General features: G+C 42.2%; 1 protein-coding gene across 1 annotated transcript in view; it reads left to right on the forward strand.

Annotated features, from left to right (window-relative positions):
• LOC126252289 (uncharacterized) overlaps positions 1-25256 on the forward strand; it is a 485958-nt gene that overhangs the window by 235921 nt on the left and 224781 nt on the right. The window contains exon 7 of the mRNA XM_049953169.1: positions 19192-19323. Coding sequence (XP_049809126.1) covers positions 19192-19323 — 132 coding nt within the window. The remainder of the gene's footprint in view (positions 1-19191; positions 19324-25256) is intronic.

The following is a 25256-nucleotide window of genomic DNA, read 5'->3' on the forward strand; positions in this document are numbered from 1 at the left end:
TATAGGGTGGAGATGTGTTTTCTGATTAAAGCTGTTTCTGCCTCGGTACAAGTGATGGTCCTGTGCTGGATAGATGGAGGCCAGTTGAGGGCCTGCAGCCAACCTGTCTGTATGCTAGACACACTGAACCTACACCTGGGGTGCGATCTCGTGTGACAGCAGGAGCACTGGCGTGGTTATCCCACACACCCCGACTGCAAAATTTTACGTGAACCTACTGATTCAGTCTGTGCTGCTATTCATAAACAGCATTCCAGGGGATATTTTCCAACAGAATAATGCTCGCCCACATATCACTGTTGTAACCCAACATGCTCTACGCAACAGCATTAACTGTTCCTGTATTTACCACCGACCAAGTGCAAACAGACATGGAACTCCATCCCACAAACTGACATCCCGCACCTGTACAACGCAATGCATCCACATTTGTGTTCTTGCATCCAACATTCTGGCGGTTACGTCGGTTGGTAATGCACCAGAATTTCACATTTGCAGTGCTTTATCTCGCGATTACATTAATCTGTGATCTTGCAATGTTAATCAAATATGTTACCTAAACAAATGTATTCCCAAAATTTTGTTACTGTACATTAATTACTTTCTGGTGTTCGTTTGTTTTTTTTCTGTCAGGGTGTATATTGACTATTTAGAGATTATATTCTGATATTCTATGTCAGAGAAACGACCTGAATAAATACACATGTCACAGCAAGTGATGCTGCAAAAATGTCGTCAGAAGTGCAACTGCAGTTCCAATACAGCTAATTATCGTTCACAGCTGGCCGCAATAAATTTCGTCTACTACAAGGACAACCATACAGTGTACAAAAATTATTCCTCTTAAAGCGGGCTTTTAGTCCTTATGATGTGTGTTTGTGTTTGTGTGTGTGTGTGTGTGTGTGTGTGTGTGTGTGTGTGTGTGTGTTGGAAAACTGAGCCACACTCCCTTGGGTAGTGAAATTAAAGTACTGAAGTTTTAATGTATGTAGTAAGTACGAATTTTTATGCCATAGAAAACAATTTGGAAACGCAATCCGATCTCGTACTTATAACAGAATAAATATCGACACACACACACACACGCCTGCATAATCCAAGCACAACAAAAACGGATATTACGTAATTTCTGTTCAAACATCAAATGATAAATGATTCATCAAGAAATTGGTTTAAGAACTGAAAAACGTGTTTGATTTCAGCTTGTAGTCCAGATGAGAGTGTCTCCTCAGGTATGTAATCATTAGTTCTACGCCAAAAGAACAATTGAACAATTAAGATCAGCAGCACACAAGTTATGACTACGAGTATCATTTCCACATAATGTCTCAGTAACGTGCCCGATCACTCCGTGGTATATTGAGAAAGTAGAGCTCGTCCGTAATAGCAGCTGTGGACTTACCTCACTGCATCTGGAACCTAATTTCATGCAAAGACAAAATATTTATTGCAATGTTTTGCAATTGCAGACTTAACCTCCAGAGCCCCTAGCGGGAGGCGTCCTTCAGAAACCAGGAGACCGTAAATCTTCAGGGCCACGAGGAATCTAAAAAATGATTTTTAGGCAGATACGAATCTGCGGGGGTGAAAACAAATTCGACACTTCTGAAAGCGAAAAACGACACCCTGGCGAGAAAGCAGGCAACCAGGTATTCTTCTCGTAAAATTGGTTGGGTCACGAATCTTATTTTGATAGCCGCAGTAAGGGTTCGCATGTGTGTAAGTGCCTTTCCTCTCATTGGCCAGGACGGAAAATCACACTCCTGGCAAGAGAACTATGAGTTTCTGTCCCTACTCTTAGAGTCAGCCAACATCATTGGTTAATCGAGCCAAAACACGTATGCGAAGGGATTTTTGTAATTTGTTTCTCAATTTTGCGTTGGGCGGAGCTCGCAATCTTTACTGTAATTGGTTAGAGACTTTCCGATGCTGGGGAGCCAGTACAATTTCTATAATAGCGAGGTGAGAACACTTCATCTTAGGCAGGCACCGAAGAACACCTTGACTTCGGGAGACAATCGTAACGCTCTTCTCCTCCGGAAGCCTTGCAGCCATCTTCACCTCCGTCTTGTAGAATTCGTACTCTGTCGCAATGTCGTGGTTAGACTCAGAGACCAGTGCTACCGCTTCAGTCAAAATAGCTCTAAGCACTATGGGACTTAACATCTGAGTCATCAGTCCCCTAGACTTAGAACTACTTACACCTAACTAACGTAAGGAAATCACACACATCCAAGCCCGAGGCAGGGTTCGAAACTGCGACCGCAACAGCAGCGCGGTTCCGGAGGCTGAAGCGCCTAGAACCGCTCGGTCACAGCGGCCGGCCTGCTTCAGTCACCCGCCACGGCAGAACTGTAGATGTGTAGTGAAAATGTGCAGAAATTGGACACGTCGTGACCAGGGCACCAGAACTTGTTTATTTCGAAGATTTAATTGGCTTAACTGCACATTGGCAGCTCACGTGACCCATTACGCGCTTAGGTGAGGGAACTGTAGCCTTTATATAACTTCCTGGGACTGTTATTTCTTTCTGGTCTTCAGTTCCATTGATTAGCTGAATTCTCAGTCATTGGCGTTTACGCGGAGACTTTTAATCACTTTATTCATAATTCGATTTCCACCCATTCCAGCCATGATATTAATATGTCATTTTGTGAATCTCATTGAATCATTGTGCATTCTATGCTCTGACTGTAAATTCAGTCCATGTTTATTGACGAAATTTTACATTTTTGTAATATATTTAACTTGAGTATGGCCTCTAGTTTCATTCGGTAGTCAGATGAAACCCTTATTTAATATGTCTCGTGAGTTTACGGCAAGTTGAAGAAGACAGAGTTAGACAGAAGAGAGGGTGATATATACGTGTGCATAATAAATTCTTTCCCTAAAAACTATTTCCCTTTTTCATACCTCCTCTGTGTTACCACAGATGACAAGTCACTGATCTCATTTGTACTGAGACTGCAGTATATGCGAGCTGCCTATTTGCTTCCACCGCCCTGAGTGGAATGCATAACTTCTATATTCATCAACCTGCAGTCTTCTATAGTTGTTGCCCCTGCGCAGAGAACATCACGTAGGGCGTGAATCCGTAATCTTGAGGCTGTAAGAAACTCTTAGAGAGGAACTGTTGTTTTAAAAATGAATAAACTTCCAATCACTTTGTTTATACGGAATGCCACTCACTTTTTATTAGCAGAACACGAGAAACTGCAAAATTACATTCCTTTTTAGAGTCATAAATGATTTTTATCCTTCAGAAAATCAATGAACTGCATATTTCCGTAATTAGCACCACATTGGTCTCAACTATCTGTCTAAATAACCATACATTTCTAATAAAGTCTTAACTAACATTGACCGCGGCAGACTACATGTCTGTCTCCCGACACTGCCGAACCAGCTCTGATTTACACACTAGACACTGCTAACTAAAGCTTAACTGATACCGCGGCGGACCACATGTCCGTTCTCCGAGACTGCCGAACGAGCTCTGATTTTACAGCCGAACCGCTAACATCCAAGTTAGGTGCGATCCGAAGATCACCGAAGTGCTTCGTCTGCCTTTCATAAGACAAGGAATTAGAATTCGGAAAGCGGACGTAGTTAGTTTGATAACTTTAATCCATTAATTATGAACGTCGCTCTTGACGGTACAAAGTCTGTTCAGATTATAGTAACTGAATATGGCGCCTTGCTAGGTCGTAGCAAGTGACGTAGCTGAAGGCTATGCTAAACTGTCGTCTCGGCAAATCAGAGCGTATGTAGACAGTGAACCATCGCTAGCAAAGTCGGCTGTACAACTGGGCTGGGGAGTCTCTCTAGACTAGACCTGCCGTGTGGCGGCGCTCGGTCTGCAATCACTGATAGTGGCGACGCGCGGGTCCGACGTATACTAACGGACCACGGCCGATTTAAAGGCTAGCACCTAGCAAGTGTGGTTTCTGGCGGTGACACCACAATTCTAATGATTATTAATACTTGTGAAATAATGGAATGGTGGCACGCTATTGAGAGATGCTTTAAATATGATATGCAAGTAAATACGCTGTTTAGTTTGTCTAATATTAATAATAGAAGATTGTCACTTTAGCGCGCAAATTCCGAATGCAGCAGCCAATCGCAGAGAAGGACCACAAATAGGCGGTCTTTCTCACGATACCCGAACCGAACAAACCATCTGTCATCGGTACCTCAGAAAACATTATGTCATCTTGTCAGATCTGCCTTTTCAACAGCTCTAAAAAGAGTTTCTTGTTGCCGAACATGATGCATGCAAAGCCAGAAATATTACAAGATATAGATCCATGTTATGTTTATTACTGCAACGCCCATTGTCACTCCAGATTGCAGTAGTTACTGTTGTGCGATCTTTTCATTGATTAAGTTCACTTGATTTCATGTCAGCAGTTACAGGTCTTACTAGCACTGCAGGAGTATGCTCAGCACCCGACCGTAGTCTCACAATCGCATACTCACAATAAATAAATTTAATTATTTGCTATTTTCTCTCGGTTTCGAATTTTAATGGCCTGCAGTACATAAATACTTTTCTCCCCAAACAGTTCTATCAGTGATGTTATAATGAACTGCATTATTTTGCGTCCAAAGTAGTAAAATTCCTTCATTTCGGCTACTATATAGTCACCAAAATTGATAAATTTGTCACTAGTGTCGTTTCTGCTGCTAGTTGTTTTCGTCTTTCTTTCATGTACTTTCATTCCGTATTTCTGTTGTATCCCGAGCTTGCGCTTTGCAAACATTGAGAGCCACAGATTCCTGCTACAAGGGATTCAGTGGTCAGCCTCAGAGAGAGAGGGATCTTCGGGTGTCTGGCGTAAATTCGCTAATTTGAATAGGTATGATCAGAGGATGATAAGGATAATAAGCTCTTTTTAACTGGTAATTTTATTGTGTCTCTAACGTCGACCAGTTGTAGAATTTTGGAACACGTATTATGTTCGAGTATAATGACTTTTCTGGAGACTAGAAATCTACTCTGTAGGAATCAGCATGGGTTTCGAAAAAGACAATCGTGTGAAACCCAGCTCGCACTATTCGTCCACAAGACTCAGAGGGCCATAGACACGGGTTTCCACGTAGATGCCGTGTTTCTTGACTTCCGCAAGGCGTTTCATATAGTTCCCCACAGTCGTTTAATGAACATAGTAAGAGCATATGGGCTATCAGACCAATTGTGTGATTGGATTGAAGAGTTCCTAGATAACAGAATGCATCATATCACTCTCAATGGAGAGAAGTCTTCCGAAGTAAGAGTGATTTCAGGTGTGCCTCAGGGGAGTGTCGTAGGACCGGTGCTATTCACAATATATATAAATGACCTTGTGAATATCATCGGAAGTTCACTGAGGCTTTTTGCGGATGATGCTGTAATACATCGAGAGGTTGTAACAATGGAAAATTGTACTGAAATGCAGGAGGCTCTGCAACGGATTGACGCATGGTGCAGGTAATGGCAATTGAATCTCAATGTAGACAAGTGTAATGTGCTGCGAATACATAGAAAGAAAGATCCTTTATCATTTAGCTACAATATAGCAGGTCAGCAACTGGAAAAAATTAATTCCATAAATTATCTGGGAGTACGCATTAGGAGTGATTTAAAATGGAGTGACCATATGAAATTAATCGTCGGTAAAGCAGGTGCCAGACTGAGATTCTTTGAAAGAGTCCTAAGGAAATGCAGGCAGAAAAGAAACGAAGTAGGTTACAGTACACTTCTTTGCCCACTGCTTGAATACTGCTCACCGGTGTGGGATCCGTACCAGATAGGGTTGATAGAAGAGATAAAGAAGATCCAACGGAGAGCAGCGCGCTTCGTTACAGGATTATTTAGTAATCGCGAAAGCGTTACGGAGATGATAGATAAACTCCATTGGAAGACTCTGCAAGAGAGATGCTCAGTAGCTCGGTACGGGATTTTGTTGAAGTTTCGAGAACATACCTTCACCGAGGAATCAAGCAGTATATTGCTCCCTCCTACGTATATCTTGCGAAGAGACAATGAGGATAAAATCAGAGAGATTAGAGCCCACACAGGGGCATACCGACAGTCTTTCCTTCCACGAACAATACGAGACTGGAATAGAAGGGAGAACCGATAGAGGTACTCAAGGTAACCTTCGCCACACACCGTCAGATGGCTTGCGGAGTATGGATGTAGATGTAGATGTAGACAATGTGACGTTACAAAAAGACTTTTCTAGCGGAGGTGTCTCCACACTAAAGCAAAGTGCTTACACAGATGTAGTGACTGTTTATCATCGTTCTATCCGCTTACTGCAACCCTCGTATGAATTCCAAGACCAGCAGAGAGCCCTAGCAGTTATCTAACTTCCTCCCAGCGACTGCAACGTAACACTGTGGCTGCCGAGCGTGCAACTTCGTAACGTGTCTAACTCTGAAACAACTCTGGCCACGTCTCCGTATAACTCATATCCAATTCCCCAACTTCGGCCACTGTCTTCATGTTTCTAGCTTTTTCTCCCCACTGCACCCTTCTCCGACGACTGACTCCTCCTGATCGCTCCATCCTGGAGTTTTGTTTCGCTTTCTCCTTCGAACGCGCCTGTCCCTCACATGACATAGTGTCTAGGGCTTTACTTTACCTTATTGGCTACCCTGGTGCTTTATTCTTCAGATATCTTTCAGAGGCTGAGTGGAGGGGATAACATTCGTTCCCTGTGAGATAAAGAACTGCTTTCTAAGCTTTTCGTTGCCTTCCTACGACATAGCGTTTTCCCCACCATAGACTCTCTATCTCTCCCTGTCGCAGCTTCAGCTCTGTCTCTCTCAGTTCTTGCCCCTTGTTTCTGAAGTCGTGCCTTCTATCCCCTCACTTTTCTTTTATCGCACAAGGGCTGCTTTCATTATCCTTGTTTCCTTGTTTACTCCATTATAATCATTCCCCTCATTAATTCTGTTACTTCTTGCGTTATCGTCTAACCCTTGCTTTATTAAGCGCGTCACGTAACTTATTTCACAGGACTTCTCCGGTCTGCGCCCTCTGATCTCGACCGTTTGGTCCCTCGTTCTACCTGTGTTTGCTTCCTCTGCGCCCCAGCTCTTTAGCTTTGTCTTTGAATCAAAAACTATATTCTGGGCATCCGCAGCTGCGGAAAGTTATGGCGCTAGGAAGAATTCCGCCAACAGCTGGTAAAATGGTTGTTTATTAAAACACAAATGCTTTCGCGGCCTAAAGCCGCAACATCAGGTGTTACCTACATGGTAAAAAGCAAAATACAGTATTACTACAGTTTACTGATATTAAAATTAATAAATGAATGTCTAAAACATACTCACCACGTTGAAAGATCAAAGGCATATCTATCGCTCTTAGTCAGAATTTACTATTTAGTGAAAGGTAGCGAAGATCCATGTGGGACAAATTGCTGATAGGTTAAACTAGCGGCTACAGACCTATGTTTTAAAATTTGCCTGCATCTAAAAAGAAAAAAAAATTATAGTGAGAGGACGTTGAAACGTTTAGACAGGCCTGATTGACGATAAAATATTGTCACTGCCAACATTTCTAGTCGCGGCGCTATGCATATCACTAAATAAAATATATCAGGTGGCAGCACTGTTTTACAGGTGTGACCGCTGGGCAGCCATGTGTTGGGCAAAGTAAAAGCGGCCCGCACTAACATGTGAGACATACTAGCTGGGTGTCAGAATGGAAGCTACTCATGTGGACAGTGTGACGTCACAAATCTTCATAACGCTGGGTCACTTAGCTTAGAATTTTATTACGTTTTAAGATCTAATCGTATAAACAATCAAAATTAGCTAGAATGCTATGGTGTTTTAATTATAATTGGTTATTCAACGTGAACTGTGTATTTTCTTTTTTATAAAACTTTTATCCATTCTGGATTTGGAACACTGCGACTGTCTTGTTAAAGGTTTCAGGAATCACTGCAACCAATCGCCGCTTTTTCTTCAATTTTTATTTATTCATGACCGGTTTCGAATGTACATGGTGGTTTGCATAGTGCGCAAATAATCACGTTAGCACTGACAATTTTTCATCGCCAATCCGACCCATCCAAAAATTTTCAACGTCCTCTCACTATAAACTTTTTTTTTCTTTTTAGATGCAGGCAAATATTAAAACATGGCTCTGTAATGGCAAGTTTCACCTATCAGCAATTTGCTCGAAATGAATGGAGCACGTCTTCGTTACATTTCGCTCGCCTTATTTTGACGGTATTCACTAAATAGTAAATTCTGACTAGGAGCGATGGGTATGCCTATGGCCTTTCAACGTTGTGAGTACGTTTGGTTCAGACATTCCTTTATTAATTTTAATATCCACAAAATGTGATGACACTGTACTTTGCTCTTTACCATGTAGGTAACATCTGATGATGCGGCATTAGGATGCGAAACCAGTTGTGTTTCAATAAACAGCCATTTTACCCGCTGTCAGCGGAATTCCTCCTAACATCATTTATTCTCAATATTATTTTTTAGTTAACTTCTGTATCGTTTACAGGACTTGTCTTTTAGCTATTACTACGATGCTGTGTGTTCAGTAGACTGTTCACCCTGTTTGTAACATTACGAGCAGCTGGTTCGCAAGACATAACGTAGCCCTGAGAATATTTGACGGGCCTGCGAGGACCATGATCAGGCCGAGCGCTGTGTGCAAGTTGCAGTAGTTGACTAGAGGCAGGCAACGAGTGAGCCGTCAGCCAGGGAAATTTCCATGTGCTAGGAGGAAGCGCGGGAACTGAGCAGCGTGCTTGCGAAGGACGCAGACAAGTGGAGGCTGCATTTGTCTGAAACATGGAGACAAATTGTGATATTCTACAAAAAATCCTTAAAGACACGCTATAAGACATCGAAATACAGCTTATGAAGTGCAGTGATGAGACGAGCTCGATGCAAATTGAATCTTGTTTGTAAACATAGTATTTCAGATACATATAACCAGCAATAAATGAACCAACAGCTGTATTTCGTCTCTGATTTATTGCAGAGGTAACCGGTGTTGGCATTCCATTAAGCCATTATCACGCCCTACATGGTGACGTAGTGGATGAGCTTATATCGCCAGACAAAATATCATGTAAAACCAAACCAGTGCCCGCATCAGCTTAAATAACACGGCTATACACTCGTAAACAACCTGAGCGCAACTGCGAGGGTTGCCCAGAGTGTAATACACCGCATGTTTTTCTCAGCCGAAAATAAAACATGTACGAGGGTTGGCACTTTAATAGTGACAACTATTTATTTACAGTTCGTACAAAATACATACGTGTTTCAAAGTTTTACTGACTTTCAAAGTAGTCACCAGCATTGTGTATAACCCGTCGCCAGCGATGTGAAGGTCGTAGGATATTCTTAGCAGTGTCAGTTGTGTTGAAAGTTCGAGCGACGCGGTCTATTGCCCGACGAATTTGTACCAGTTCTGAAGCGAATGCCGTGAAGTGTTTAGAAATCGAGTTGAACTCACGAGAGCTTAAGTCAGGGGAGTGCAGTAGGTGGTATGGTACTTAGCAGCCCCACCAGTCAAACAAATCAGTAACAGCTTTCACTGAACGTGCTTGAGCATTGTCCTGCAAAATGATGGTCAGGTCCTGCAGAAAGTGTAAGACAGAAGTGTTGACACTTTCTGCAGCCTTATCAGAACGGAACCAGCAGGTAAACGCACGCAGACGCCGGACAGCTTGGTGGAGGTTCGCTTGTACGTGCACTTCCCCTTTGGACAGTAGTGACGAAACCTTCTTACACTAACGTATGCGACAAACATCGAACTATAGAGAACAGCTTGCGTGGGCCACCTAGTATATGTGTATGTAAAATCAGTACTGATAAGCGAATAGTGCTCATTTTGTTTCATCTTGAGTTGAGCAGTGATCATGCGACCGCGCCTTTAAAGCATCTTGCACAATGGAGCACGTGGCCTTTTGGTTGGTGCGGTAAGATCGATGAGATTTGCGTGATCAGAGTGCTGCAGGCTTTCAGACAACGTTGAAAGGACTAGATTATTTTGTGGTCGTGAGTTGAACACTGGGGAGTACTTCGGGATTTTAAATAATTTCGTGGAAGTGAGCTGTGGACTTTGAATTCAGCCAGGGCTTAGAATTTTCAAATGCCTTTCAGTGATAGTCTGCTGTATCTACACAAACTTTATAGTTATTTAACTGGTGGTAAGCAGATGTGAATTTTAATTTTGCTGTCTTTCATGATTTTAAATTATATGACGAACATGTTCTTTATCATAATTCGAGACTGCATTTATGGCCTCTGGACCAGGGATGTGTAGTAGACTGTTTTGCAGGTAGCCAATCAGCGCTCAGTCGGTTTCCGTGTTCTGCACTGTGTAAACTTCCGTCACATTTGAGCTTTCTATGGTGTTTTACGTATGGGAAACTACGATTGACTTATTTCTATGTGTTCTGTGAGTCTTTTCGTAATTGATCAAGCACTTAGAAAGTGCCAAGTGTTTCACAAACAGGGCAAGGGACCTTATTTTTAAAGTGTACTCGTTCAGACGAGCCGGTCTGCGATATTGCCAAAGTGCAGGGACGCGCTGGAGCGGCCTTTGGCAATACAGGTACACTTTCTGCCGAGTTGACAACGCAGCATCCCTTGTGAAATGCGCAGCCACAGGCCATTGATGCTGTCGCCGAGTATAGTCGCAGTAGCCTTGATGATTACCAATTTTACATTATGCTGCGTATGTCAACGAGATTCTGTGCCAACAGACATTGAGATTTTACTACTGGTCCTTCGTGAATTAATGCACAGCTTTATGCACTTATCCCACACATGCGTGTAAATGCGCTGCCTACACTCGTAACAACATGTGCGCTATTGATTTAAATATCATTCAACTGATTTATAGATTTTGTCATTTTAAGGCCACCATTACCATAATTGTATGCAGGCATTTAGGTCAAACTTTAAATCATCTGGTTGCTGTCCTACATGATTTTATTTAGTAGTTCGCACTATTCATTTATTATTTCATAATTTAATTCGGTAAACTGATGTTCTACTATTAATTAGTTTGATGCATACTTCTCTTAAAATTCATTACAGCTTGAATTTTAATCAGACGTATGATTCTGTCTTTTACTTCATTCATTTGTCCTTATGTGTGAAGGCTGAACAGGCGGGGATAAAGGCTGTATCCCTGCCTTGAGCTCTTTTTAATCCAGTCAGTTGCCTCTCGTCCTTCCATTCTTATTATTCACTCTTGGTTGTCGTACATACCGTATATTACCCACCTTTCCTTAAAGTGCACACCTACTTTTCCACGATTTTCAAACGTCTTGCCTTTGAGTTTACGTTGTCGAACGTTTTTCCCAGCTAGAAAAATTCTACGAGACAGCTTTAATTTTCCTTGCCTTATATCCGCTATCAAGCTAGCGTCAGAACTACCTCCCTGGTGCATTGCCGGTTTTATGTTTTATGAAGCCAAACTGGTCGTCATCTACCAGATTCATAATTTTCCATTAAATTTTTGTGTATATCATTCACTTCAGCAACTTGAGTGGGTGGGCTATCAAGCTAATAGTGTGTTCTCGCATTTTTATGCCCTTGCAAACTTGGGGGCTGTACGGGTGCTATTTATCCGAGATTCAGTCGGTATGTCACCAGTGTCATACATTCGACACACTAACTAAAATAATCATTTCTCGCAGTGATTTAACAACCCTCCCCTTGATATGTTATTCATGGCTTCTACCACGGTTGATTACAAATCTTCCCAATTTCTATCTAATTCTGATTCTAAGACTGAATTTAACATATTGTTCAAATCGGCAATTATTTATTCTTCAATGGCGTTATCAGACCGTGATGACTGGGTGTTGTGTGATGTCCTTAGGTTAGTTAGGTTTAAGTAGTTCTAAGTTCTAGGGGACTTATGACCGTAGACGTTAAGTCCCATAGTGCTCAGAGACATTTGAACCATTTTCGTTATCAGACACTTCCTTCACTTCGAACAGACCTTGAATGTAGACTTCCCATCTATCCATTGCCTCCTCTGTATTTAATATTGTGGTTTGCTTTTGTACAATTGTCGTGGACATCTTAGTAACAAAATTCTTTCTAAGTTCTTTTAAATTTTCTGTATGCTAAAACTGGCTTTCCGACAACGATTTCTATTCCCATGTATTCACTTTTTTCCGCAGCCGTTTCGCTTTTATTTATTTCCACTTCCTGTTGATTTTGTTCCTAAGTGATTTATATCTCTATATTTATTACTTTTCCAGAACATTTATGTAGTACATTCTTTCATGTATCAACTGAAGTGTTTCTTCTGTTGCCTTCGTATTTTCGCTATTACCGTACTTCTATCTATATTTTTCTGTTCGGGTAGTGTTTGGTGTGGTTTGTGAGGCGCTCAACTACACGGTCATCGGCATTCAGGTAGTGTGAAAACTCTTTTAAAAATTCCGTGCTCCTCAGCTGTATTCCCTACTGTGATATACAGTACTGTAATCACTACAGCCTCAGAGAACTGCGAACGCACATCTTCATTCCTGACTACTTCAGTATCTCATTTGCATGTACGTTGATTCTTTCCGACGTTTCTCTTAAACTCCAGACTAATCTTCATCATTATTAATTTGTGATTTGAGCATACATCTGCTTCTTCGGACGCCTTAAACCCAATATCTGATTTCACAATCTCTGTCTTACCATCTACATCAACATGACTAGTCTGCAATCCACACTTAAGTGCCTGGAAGTTGGTCAATCGAACCACCATTCCACTACAGAACAGCACGCAGGAATGAGGTACACTTAAATCTTTCCGTGGGAGCTCTGATTTCTCTTAGTTTTTGTCAATGATAAAATTCCTCTGTATACAGGTGCGAGCAAAATATTTTTGCACTCCTGGCAGAAAGGTGGTGACTGCAAATTTGTGAAAAGACCTCACCGCAACGAAAAACGCCATTGGTTTAATGATTGCCATCACAATTCGTGTATCATATCCATGACACTCTGTCTCCTATTTAGGGATAACACAAAACAATGTGATCTTCCTTGAATTTTTTCGATGTCCTCCGTCTGCCAAGGATCTCATACCGCACAGCAAGAATAGAAGAGGCCGGACAAGTGTAGTGTGTGCAGTCTGTTTAGTAGACAGGTTGCATCTTCTAAATGATCTGCCAATAAAATGCAGTCCATGGTTGCCCTTCCCCACAACATTATCTAACTAATCGTAACAATTTTAAGTTTTTCTTAATGGTAATCCTTAGATGTTTAGTTACATTTACAGCATTTAGATTTGCATGATTAATCAGTAACCGAACTTCAACGGATTCCGTTAAGCATTCATGTGGAAGACCATGAAGCTTTCATTATTTAATGATGACTTTACTAGATAGGAAATGACAGCATCACCTGCCACCAATATAAGAGGGCTTCTCATATTGTCACCAAAATCGTTCATGTAGAATAGGGGCAGCACTGCCTTGGAAACTGTAGATATCACTTTTGTTTTACACGATGACTTGCCGTCTGTTACTACTAACTGTGACCTTTTCGTCAGAAAATCACAAATCCAGTCGAACAACTGAGACGATACTACACAGGCAAGCAATTTTATTAGAAGTCGCTTGTGAGGAACCTTGATGTAATCAAGCTGGTATCTTCACGTGTCATTTGGGCCTTTCCAGTTTCACCTGTTTTGTGATATTGTAAGCGGAGGAGTCTCTCTCTCTCTCTCTCTCTCTCTCCCCTACTGCTGTTTTCTAATCTTTCGGCTACTATAACATTTAAATCTAAATCTCACTCAATAATTCGACTTTTACAAGCTTCTATGTACGGTACTGAATTATCCGCTCGTTTCCCACATATACTTTCTCGATCTCTTCATCCTCCGTTTGTGATTTCGGCATGTCTATATGTTGTGGTTGTTTTGATTCAGCTCAATTTTCGTATCTTATCTCTAGTCTCGTTGAACTTTTTTGTTGCATTATTGTATATCACGCTGTATTACGAGTTTTCTGTCGTTGTCTGCCTTTTAGTGGCCTATTACCCTCGACACGTATTGTTGTCTCCTCTGCCCGTCATTTCTTCGGAATCCATTATCAGTTTTAATGCTTGAATTATGATGGACTCTCTCTGCTATAGTTGATCAAGAAGCAAGACGCGTACGGAATTCCGACACTGAGATTGCCATTCATCCGTTCAGAATACTGTAGAGATATTCGTGCTTTGAGAAATGTACCGATAGTAATAAAAGTCTACATCGTTAAAGAATGAAGATTTAAACCGCTACTAACGGATTCGAACAATTATGCCCTTATTAAATGGTTATCTGTTATTTTTTCTTCTTTTAGCATTAAATTTATAGGCGTGGTTTATATTGGCAGTTAATGGTGCGGCTACACAGAGTGAATCACTTAAAACTTACACCGCAGATATTCCGGATATCGAAAGTGCTGTTGATGTGTGGTTTTCACAGAATGGATTGGTAGTCAGATGCTCGTATTGTTAGCCAGTCAACATATTGTAATAATACTTAAAAAGAGTATTTGATGTGCAAACATACACTTTTTTAAATGGAGCAGTGCCTATCGACATTAACAAACTAAAAGCAGGGTAAATCATTGCGCCAATGGTGTTTGTTGCAGGATTCTACTGCGAGTTATTTACGAGATATCGTATTTTGAAAAGATCCCACACCGTCACTTGTACTATAGCTGTGGTAGCACACACTAAAGAACAACACAAGAGCATACATAGTTACGTCGCCATAACAGACCAGTAACGAGACAATTGACCATCACATGTGTTCAAAATGACCACCGGCAGCGGCAGTACATGCTTCCAGTCTGGTATGGGACGATTGCTGTACACGTGCTAGCATTTCAGCGGAGATGTGCGAGCAGGTTACAGCAGAAAGTCGTTGCATATTATCGAGTGCAGTTAATATGTTGACAGCGTCTTTCAACTATCCCAACAGAAAAAATCTACAGACGTCAAATCTGGGGAAGGGGCGGCCAAAGTACAGGTCCCCTGCGTCCAGTCCAACGATTTGGAAACAATTCGTGAATACGTGCTGTAGCACTTCGTGCATTATGAGCTGGACACCCATCATGTTGGAGTCACAGGTTTCTTCTAGTCTGCAGAGGAACGTCTTCTAGCATCCGTGAAAGATGGCCTGTTAGGAGGCTGCGGTATTTATGGGCGTTCAATGTTCCGTCTATGAAAAACGGGCTATGAGCTGATGGTTCACTATCCCACACCACACGTTTACACTCAATGGACGCTGATGTTTCACCTGACGAAGCCAACGTGGATTGTCAGTGCATGTTTTGGCTATTTACCTGGCCATGAGTAGTAAACGTCACTTTATCACTAAACAAGATGCATGATATATCTACAGTACCCTGTCTTAATGCCCATCTACAGTAGTTAACACGATTCTCATAATCTTTTCCATGTGCCTCTTGATGGAGAGAGATGTGATATGGATGGAACCTATATCGATGGAAAATGCATAGGACAGTTGCCTGACTCATGCCACTTCCTCGTGTGACTGCGCGGGAGCTGACGTGCGGATCAACTGCAACAGTAGCAACAACATTAATTTACCCCTCTTCTGTTGTCACTTGTTTCCTTCTCTTACGTTGTCTAGATGTTACTCTACCACTTTCGCGTAACTGGGTGAAGGGGTTGGTAAATAATCGCCGAGATGGTTGACGTCTACTGGGATACCTTGCCGCATACACCGTACAAGAACGAACTGCATTCTTCCTATACTCTCCAGACACCATGACCATGTCGGCTTTTTCTGGATCAATGCTTACACTGTCGCACACTAACTAGCAATTCGCATCGTACTCAAGAAAGACAGAAGCGCACTGTAAGCAAACATAACGACATCTTACCTAGCACTACATAGGTTGAATGGCACAAAGAAGTGTCGGTCTGCAAATTTTTCAAAGTATGTTACTTCGTAAACAACTTGCTCTAGAATCCTGCAACAAACACCTTTTACATTTTAATTTACCCTGATTTTAGTTTATTCATGTCAACAGGCATTGTTCCATTTAAAAAAATGTATGTCTACACGAAAAATACATTTGCGAAATATTATTACAGTGTGTTCTTTTGCTACCAATACGAGCATCTGACTGCCAATCCATTCTGTTAAAACCGCGCATATAGCACTTACCATTTCGGCAATATTCGCAGTGAAAGTTTTAGGTTATTCATCCTAGAGAGCCCGCAGTCGGTGACGAGTTTAATCGTACTATTCCTACTATCTATTTCGAAATTTTTATCCACGCCAACCATTACTTGCTCAAGCAAAAGAACATTACACTACGCTCCACTGTGTACAAACCATTAAAAGGAGAGCTCACTATATTAATAAAATAATATTCTTACACGGTCGTCAACTGCCGTAACTCATTACCGGAACTACACTCGCATTAGACAACTTTTTTCCTTACGGTGGCCACTGATGTCATTATTAAGGCATCAACCAAACTTAACGTCAGAATTTCAAACTGTCTTTTGGAACAAATATTGTTACGTAATTATCATTTACACAGTTGGAAATCACACTGCGAAACAATTTTAAGGACGATTCAGTAGTTCAAAATAACTTATGAGGGTCTCTCAGGTTGCCCGTTCTTTTCACGTGCAAATCATGTTTGTATTATATTCATCAAACTGGGATGACGAGGTGATGGAAGGGCTGAAAACATACAAAAATCACTAAAAAAACTATCAGAACCAAAACGACACATTACATAAATATATAAATGTTGCATTTAATGTTTTGAACATGGCTGTGATCAGCAACCGTAATTAATTACAATGTCAAAATTTTCCAGCGAACCGGTTGCAAATATAATTTAAAATTCTTTAACTAGTTTTCACCGTCAGCTAAGGGCGCCTTCTTCAAAAGAAATTGTTACCTTCCCTAACAATATCAAAGGAAGGTACATTAATAGCAGGTAGGCATTAGAACATACACTTAATTTTTACTAATTAAATTGCATAAAAATACTCACATGTGGTTAAAAGGAAATTTGAGCGACATCGCTCTAATCAAAATATTAAAACCACAATTAAAACATTTTCACCCTGAATACATAACAGGTATAGACTAAATTTTAAAACAATATATAAATATGCCACTAAGGGCATGTGGATACATGTGAGTATTTTTATGCAATTTAATTTGTAAAAATTAAGTGTTTGTTCTAATACTTACCTGCTGTTAGTGTACCTTCCTGTGGTATTGTTAGGGAAGGTAACAGTTTCTTCTGCAGAAGGCGTCCCTAGTTGGCGTTGAAAACTAATTAAAGAATTTTAAATTTTATTTGCAAGCGGCTGGCTGGAAAGTTGTGACATTGTAATCTTGCATTTGATTCATAAATTACAAATCTGGACTCGGATTTTGCCAAATCAGAGTATTCCAAAAGTGACTGACGCATTTGCATCGATGTTTTAATGAATTAACATAACTAGTAATAGCAACAAACAATACACCAATCATACAAAAACAAATATAATAACCCTTATCATCAAAAGCAAAGCTTTAAACTATCGCCTTTAGCTTGGAACAGGTTACTTGTATCGAGATATACTATCTGATCGAAAGTATTCCGACACCTATTATTGGACATTAATATCGGAAGCATCCATCCTTCGCCTTTATGACGGCTTGGACTCTCCTGGGGTATGTCTGTGGAAGAATGGCAGCCCATTTTTCCTCAGAAGTCCAAACCAGAGAAGATCGCCGGCGTTTAGAGCGAAGTTGATGAACTTCTATTGCGTTCAGGTTGGGATTCTAGGAAGGTCAATCTATTTTAGGAATGCTATTCGCCACAAACTATTGGTTCAAACATGCTGCTTTACGAGAGCGTACATTGTCTCACTGATGCGATCATCGTCTCCGAAATCTTCCTTATTGCACGTAGTATACAATGCTGTAAAGTGTGTTCACACCCTTCTTAAGCGCAATAAGGGGAACACGTTGCAAACGTGGAATACACCCCCATACCGAAATATCACCTCCTCCATAGTGTTGGAACGTGGTCCAGGCGTTTCCCTAACCAAAACTATTCCATCGGATTGCCAGAGAGTATAGCTTGATTCATCTGTCCAGATCACTCGTTTCCAGCTGTCCACCGTCCAGTGACGTCGCTCGTTACACCACCTCAAGCCTTGCTTAGCAAGGACTATAGAAATATGTGCCTTACGCGAAGCTGCTCGACAGTCGTACCCCATTGTGTTTAACACTCTATGCACAGTGATTGTGCTAGCTGATGACTTCATGCGACTTTTTACAACCATTCGTCGGCCGACGTGGCCGAGCGGTCCTAGGCGCTTCAGTCCGGAACCGCGCGTCTGCTACGGTCGCAGGTTCGAATCCTGCCTCGGGCATGGATTTGTGTGATGTCCTTAGGTTAGTTAGGTTTAAGTAGTTCTAGGTTCTAGGGAACTGATGACCTCAGATGTTAAGTCCCATAGTGCTCAGAGCCATTTGAACCATTTTTACAACCATTCTCTGCAATGTTCGACGGTCCCTGTTGGTCCGCAGCTCGTGGTCCTGCGGCAGCGATCTCGCTTCCCGCGCCCGGGTTCGATTCCCGGCGGGGTCAGGGATTTTCTCTGCCTCGTGATGACTGGGTGTTGTGTGCTGTCCTTAGGTTAGTTAGGTTTATGTAGTTCTAAGTTCTAGGGGACTGATGACCATAGATGTTAATTCACATAGTGCTCAGAGCCATTTTTTGGTCCCTGTTGGCCAGTGCATGATGTCAGCCTGGTCTTTCTTTAACTGTGGTTGTTTCTTCCACTTGATTATCACCAGAAGTCGAATTGGGCAGCTTTAGAAGCGTTGAAATCCCTATAATGGATTTGTTGGATGACATTAGTCTACTTCCGAAGTCACGGAGCTCTCATAGCCGACCAGTTCTGCTGTTTACCACGTCTCTGCTGACAACACTACAGTCCCCGCCTCCTGTTATATTGGTAGATCCGCCTCTCGTGACATCTAGTGATTAATTCCGCATTTCATGTGGCTGTCTGTATAGCTTTGGTCAGATGGTATATTGTTTGCAACATATCGTATATGAATAACGCAAGTTATAGCTCAGAAGAGTGGTTTTCTCTCTTCTGAGAGATCCAGTCGCAGCGTCGGAATGATGGAGTCTCGCTTTACGTATGTTGCAGGGTACCATCCGGGACGTGCACATGGGCGCCGTGACAAACGACCTGGCCCTCTTCCAGATGCGCAGCGCCGACCCGGTGCCCGTGCAAATCCTCGCCAGCAAGGACCAGAACGGCCTCACACCGCTGCACAAGGTAACCCCCTGTCCATCTCGTCAGCAGGATACTTTTTACAAACGGCACTGACGTGTCTGTTACCTCGCGTAACAACAAGGTCGCCAAAAGGGCACATATACTCTCTTCCCGTAGTTCCGTATCACGATAGGCACGAAACCTGCTTATTAAACTAAAATCTAAGAAGTCACAGGTCATCCTCATATCACAATGACTGTTGATCAGCGGAGATTTTCCTGCAACACTTCCACCAGTACTCCTTGATTCTGGCCAGTGAAAGATCTCCCCGTAAGTTGCACGAGCTTGTAAATTAGGAAGAACAAATTGTTTCAGAGTACAGGAAATATCTTCTTTCGTACACAGAACCCATAAACTTAGAAAGATATTTGCACCTAAAATAAAACAAATGTTTAGTTGCACCAAATCTTTAGTGCTATGATATTACAACATGACTCAAACAGGAAACCTCAAGACGACACGGGTTACCCAAGTGTGCTTGCGTAAAAATGGTTGTTTGATCACAATTCTTCCTACACACAGTTAGGGTTGATGTGACCCGAAAGGTGACACTATTTTCGCACACTTTATTTTCTTCATCGGTTTCTTAGTCATTGGTATTCCCAACACAGCTCCTCACATGTCAAATCCCATCTTCATTTCACAGTGGTAATACAACTTCGCTTACTTCAAACACCTTGGCTGTACCTTTGCGTAGCACTAAATGTTTTCCATTTCAGTTATACGACTCTGAAAAAAAAGCCTACCACCCTGTTTCTTATAGAGTGGTGTACTGACCACATCCCCCTCGTATCCTCATTCTCACCCGAGGTTGACACGGCGGTCGGATGGTCCCGATGGGCCACTTGTGCCCTGTAGACGGAGTGAGTGCTGTTTCTGACGCAAAACAACTCTAGATTGGAGAGAAGACTAAAGCGTTGTCTGTTATTATCGGGGTAGCTTAGCTGTTTTCCTTTTGTAGAACTTTGCAGCAGTCTCTAAGTCACAACTTTTATCCCTGTTTATCTTGTCCCTATTTTTTGTCAGATGACGTGGCAATATTAGAGTCAGAATTGAAAAAGGGCTTTGGAAAACTTAAGATCTCATAAAGCAGGAGGGATAGATGACTTTCCTTTCGAATTTCTAAAATCAGTAACGGAATTGACAACAAAATTGCCCTTCACGTTGTTATACAGGAAGTATCAGACTGGCGATATAGCATCAGACTTTCGGAAAAACGTAGTCCGCACAATTTCGACGATAGTAAGACCGACGAGTGCGAGAATTGTCGCACGTTAAGCTTAACAGTTCATGCATCTGAGTTGCCAACAAGAATAATAAACAGAAGAAAAGAAAACTGAGGATCCTTGGATGGCGATCAGTTTGCCTCTAGGCGAGAGGCAGTTCTGACGCGGTTGATGATGGAAGCAAGACTGAAGAAAAATTAAGACACCTTCACAGGATTTATCGAGCTGGAAAAAGCGTTCGATAGTGTAAAATGGTGCAAGATGTTCGAAATTCTGAAAAAATAGGAGTGTACTACAGGAAAAGACGGGTAATATACAATATGCCTTCATTCTGTGATCATTCTGTGAATATGTACAAGAACCAAGAGGGAACAATAAGACTGGTAGACCAAGAATAAAGTGATCGCACTGAGAAAGGTATAAGAGAGGGACAGAGTCTTTCGCTCCTCCTGTTCAATCTATACATCGAAGAAGAGATGACGGAAATACAAGAAAGGTTCAGGAGTGGATTAAAATTCAAGGACAAATGATCCCAGTGATAAAATGCGCTGATGACATTGTTATCGTCACTGCTAGTGAAGAAGAATTACAGGATATGTTGAATGGAATGAACAGTCTAATGAGCACAGACTATGAACTGAAAGCAAGTCAAGGAAAGACGAAAGTTAAGGAATTCTGCTACCTAGGCAGCAAGAGAATACCGAGAAAGCATTAGAAATTCCAATCTCTGTTTTCCTACACAACTGTATATTTTAAAGCTCCCTCTGGCACCTTGGAAGTTATTCCCTGATGTCTTAATGACCCGTCCCATCTTCTTCTCAGTATTTTGCAAATAATCCTTTCTCGCCGATTCTGTGGAGAACCTTATCTCTCCCTACCTTATCAGTCCACCTAATATTCAAAGTTCTTCTGCAGCACCCCATTTCAAATACTTCGATTGTCTTATGTTTCGGCTTTCCCACAGTCCAAGTTTCATTAGCATACTACGCTGTGCTCCAGACGTACATTCTCAGAAAGTTCTTCTTCAAATTAAGCCTGTGTTTGATACTAGTAGACTTTTCTTGGCTAACTACTAGTATCAAATACAGGCCTTAATCTGAGAAAGAAATTTCTGAGTATATACATTTGGAGCACAGCATTGTATGGTAGCGAAACATGAACTATGGGAAAACATAAACAGAAGAGAATAGAAGCGTTTGAGATGTGGTGCTACATAAGACCGTTGAAAATTACGTGGACTGATAAGATATTGACTGAGGAGGTTCTCCACAGATTCGACGAGGACAGTAATATACGAAAAACACTGACAAGAAGAAGAGACAGGATGACTGGACATGTGTTAAGACATCAGGGATTAGCTTCCGTGGTACGAAAGGCGGCTCTAGAGGGTGAAAACTGCAGAAAAAGACAAACATTTGAATAAATCCAGCAAACAATTGAGGACGTATGCTTCAAGTGCTTCTCTGAGATGAAAAGGATGGCACAGGAAAAGAAATTTTGGCGGGATTCGTCAAACCAGTATTCTGCATTATTCCTCTGACCAGTCAACTTCTTCTCCGAATTTTATTCCTTGTGTACTGTTGTTACATTTCTGTTCGATGCCATTAATCTCAGTCGCTAAGAACTTAATGCAGAAATTGATTAACACAGCCTTAATGAGACGGACATCTCTTAAATGTCTTACATTATTTCTGTATCTGTTGTCATTATTATTATTATTATTATTATCATCGTTATGAAGTTTGCATATTGTAGTGTTGACTCATTAAGGATGTCTCTTTAGATGTAAGAGATGGACTTAATAATCTTGCTAGTTGAAATAAATGCACAAAACCAAATAAATAAATGACCCATAAGGACGCACATGCTACTGTCTGAAACTAAATTTTGATGGTCTAGCATATATTGTGCTGTGTGCTCAGTTCTCGTGGCTGTATGTCCCAAGACTGGTTGGATGAAGCCCTCCACGGCTGCGTATCCAGTGTATGTGTAGCTCTGTATAATTAATACAGCCTACATCAATTGAATCAGTTTACTGTAATCAAGCCTTCATCTCCGTCAACATGTTTTACCTGTCTTCCTTCAGCCAATTACCAAATTAACTGTTATCAAGGAACATGTATCCTGTCGACCTATATCTCCCTTTCCATAAGTTGTACCATAGATCTCTTTTCGCTACGATTCGATTCAGTAACTCTGCATTAGTTATTTGATCTACCAATATACTTATTAATCTGTTGCACCACGTATCAAAAGTTTCTATTCCCTTCTCGTCTACCGTTTACCGTCAACTTTTAACTTTTATGTAAGACCACTCGCCAGGCAAATACTTCCAGCAAAGACTACCTGACACTTACACATTGTGTTTTTAAGAAGCCGCCACGTAGCCTCGTTAACGCACAACTGCTCTGTAGTGTTCGACTAACAGACAGCCCACTCGAATACTGGTGTTGGAAACAATTTTCATTGCCAGTATATGGCCGACAAGTGAGGGAGAGTTTGTGACGTAGATAGAGTTGCGTTCGGTAGTTTTGGTGCAATATACAAATGACGTAGTAACGGTAGGATTGCCGGTAGTATTGGTAGCACTGGTAGCGGAAGAAACATAAATGAATCTGTGAGAGACAAACTTGGAGCCGACCGACGACTTGTTTGTTTGTTTGTTTCGCACACAATTAGAATTGCGTATCGTCCGGTGTTAATCCCTTGTTTATTGTATATCCCTACAAAATATAAAATCTATTTTATAAGCAATGAAAGTAGTTCGAAAATTGTTTACGAATAACATAAACATGTTGAAGCACTTGTCTGACCTTTTTTGTAAACATCATCTTTCTTGAGCAAACTGGGTTTTCTAGCGCTACTTAATAAATCTGTATTTTTTTCTTTTTTGTTCTTACCGTAACATCCTTCTGTTTCACGCTAAAAATCAACAATTTGCAAATAAAATTAGTGTTTACTTTTAAGTAACAGACCGGAGCATAAATATGTAGAACAAAAATGTTTTTAGGTTATGCCGCCCATTATACACTCCTGGAAATTGAAATAAGAACACCGTGAATTCATTGTCCCAGGAAGGGGAAACTTTATTGACACATTCCTGGGGTCAGATACATCACATGATCACACTGACAGAACCACAGGCACATAGGCACAGGCAACAGAGCATGCACAATGTCGGCACTAGTACAGTGTATATCCACCTTTCGCAGCAATGCAGGCTGCTATTCTCCCATGGAGACGATCGTAGAGATGCTGGATGTAGTCCTGTGGAACGGCTTGCCATGCCATTTCCACCTGGCGCCTCAGTTGGACCAGCGTTCGTGCTGGACGTGCAGACCGCGTGAGACGACGCTTCATCCAGTCCCAAACATGCTCAATGGGGGACAGATCCGGAGATCTTGCTGGCCAGGGTAGTTGACTTACACCTTCTAGAGCACGTTGGGTAGCACGGGATACATGCGGACGTGCATTGTCCTGTTGGAACAGCAAGTTCCCTTGCCGGTCTAGGAATGGTAGAACGATGGGTTCGATGACGGTTTGGATGTACCGTGCACTATTCAGTGTCCCCTCGACGATCACCAGTGGTGTACGGCCAGTGTAGGAGATCGCTCCCCACACCATGATGCCGGGTGTTGGCCCTGTGTGCCTCGGTCGTATGCAGTCCTGATTGTGGCGCTCACCTGCACGGCGCCAAACACGCATACGACCATCATTGGCACCAAGGCAGAAGCGACTCTCATCGCTGAAGACGACACGTCTCCATTCGTCCCTCCATTCACGCCTGTCGCGACACCACTGGAGGCGGGCTGCACGATGTTGGGGCGTGAGCGGAAGACGGCCTAACGGTGTGCGGGACCGTAGCCCAGCTTCATGGAGACGGTTGCGAATGGTCCTCGCCGATACCCCAGGAGCAACAGTGTCCCTAATTTGCTGGGAAGTGGCGGTGCGGTCCCCTACGGCACTGCGTAGGATCCTACGGTCTTGGCGTGCATCCGTGCGTCGCTGCGGTCCGGTCCCAGGTCGACGGGCACGTGCACCTTCCGCCGACCACTGGCGACAACATCGATGTACTGTGGAGACCTCACGCCCCACGTGTTGAGCAATTCGGCGGTACGTCCACCCGGCCTCCCGCATGCCCACTATACGCCCTCGCTCAAAGTCCGTCAACTGCACATACGGTTCACGTCCACGCTGTCGCGGCATGCTACCAGTGTTAAAGACTGCGATGGAGCTCCGTATGCCACGGCAAACTGGCTGACACTGACGGCGGCGGTGCACAAATGCTGCGCAGCTAGCGCCATTCGACGGCCAACACCGCGGTTCCTGGTGTGTCCGCTGTGCCGTGCGTGTGATCATTGCTTGTACAGCCCTCTCGCAGTGTCCGGAGCAAGTATGGTGGGTCTGACACACCGGTGTCAATGTGTTCTTTTTTCCATTTCCAGGAGTGTATATCGTCAGTCAGTTTCTAGAGAGTTCACCACTTCCGTAAGAGACTGATCGCATGCACAGACGTACAAATCGAAATGAGGTAACGCTCGATACGTATGAATTACGCCCAACGTTCAGGTAGCTGACCACGGCTACTAGGAAAATTACTGTAGTCTACACTTACTTATGATAGTCTACGGTACCTTACGGTAGTTCTCTAGGCGTGAAGCTCCTGATCACCAGACTTCATGTCAATGTTCTAGATTAAATTCCAATACT

This window comes from Schistocerca nitens, chromosome 4 (genome assembly GCF_023898315.1).
Source record: "Schistocerca nitens isolate TAMUIC-IGC-003100 chromosome 4, iqSchNite1.1, whole genome shotgun sequence".
In the NCBI taxonomy this organism is placed as follows: domain Eukaryota; kingdom Metazoa; phylum Arthropoda; class Insecta; order Orthoptera; family Acrididae; genus Schistocerca; species Schistocerca nitens.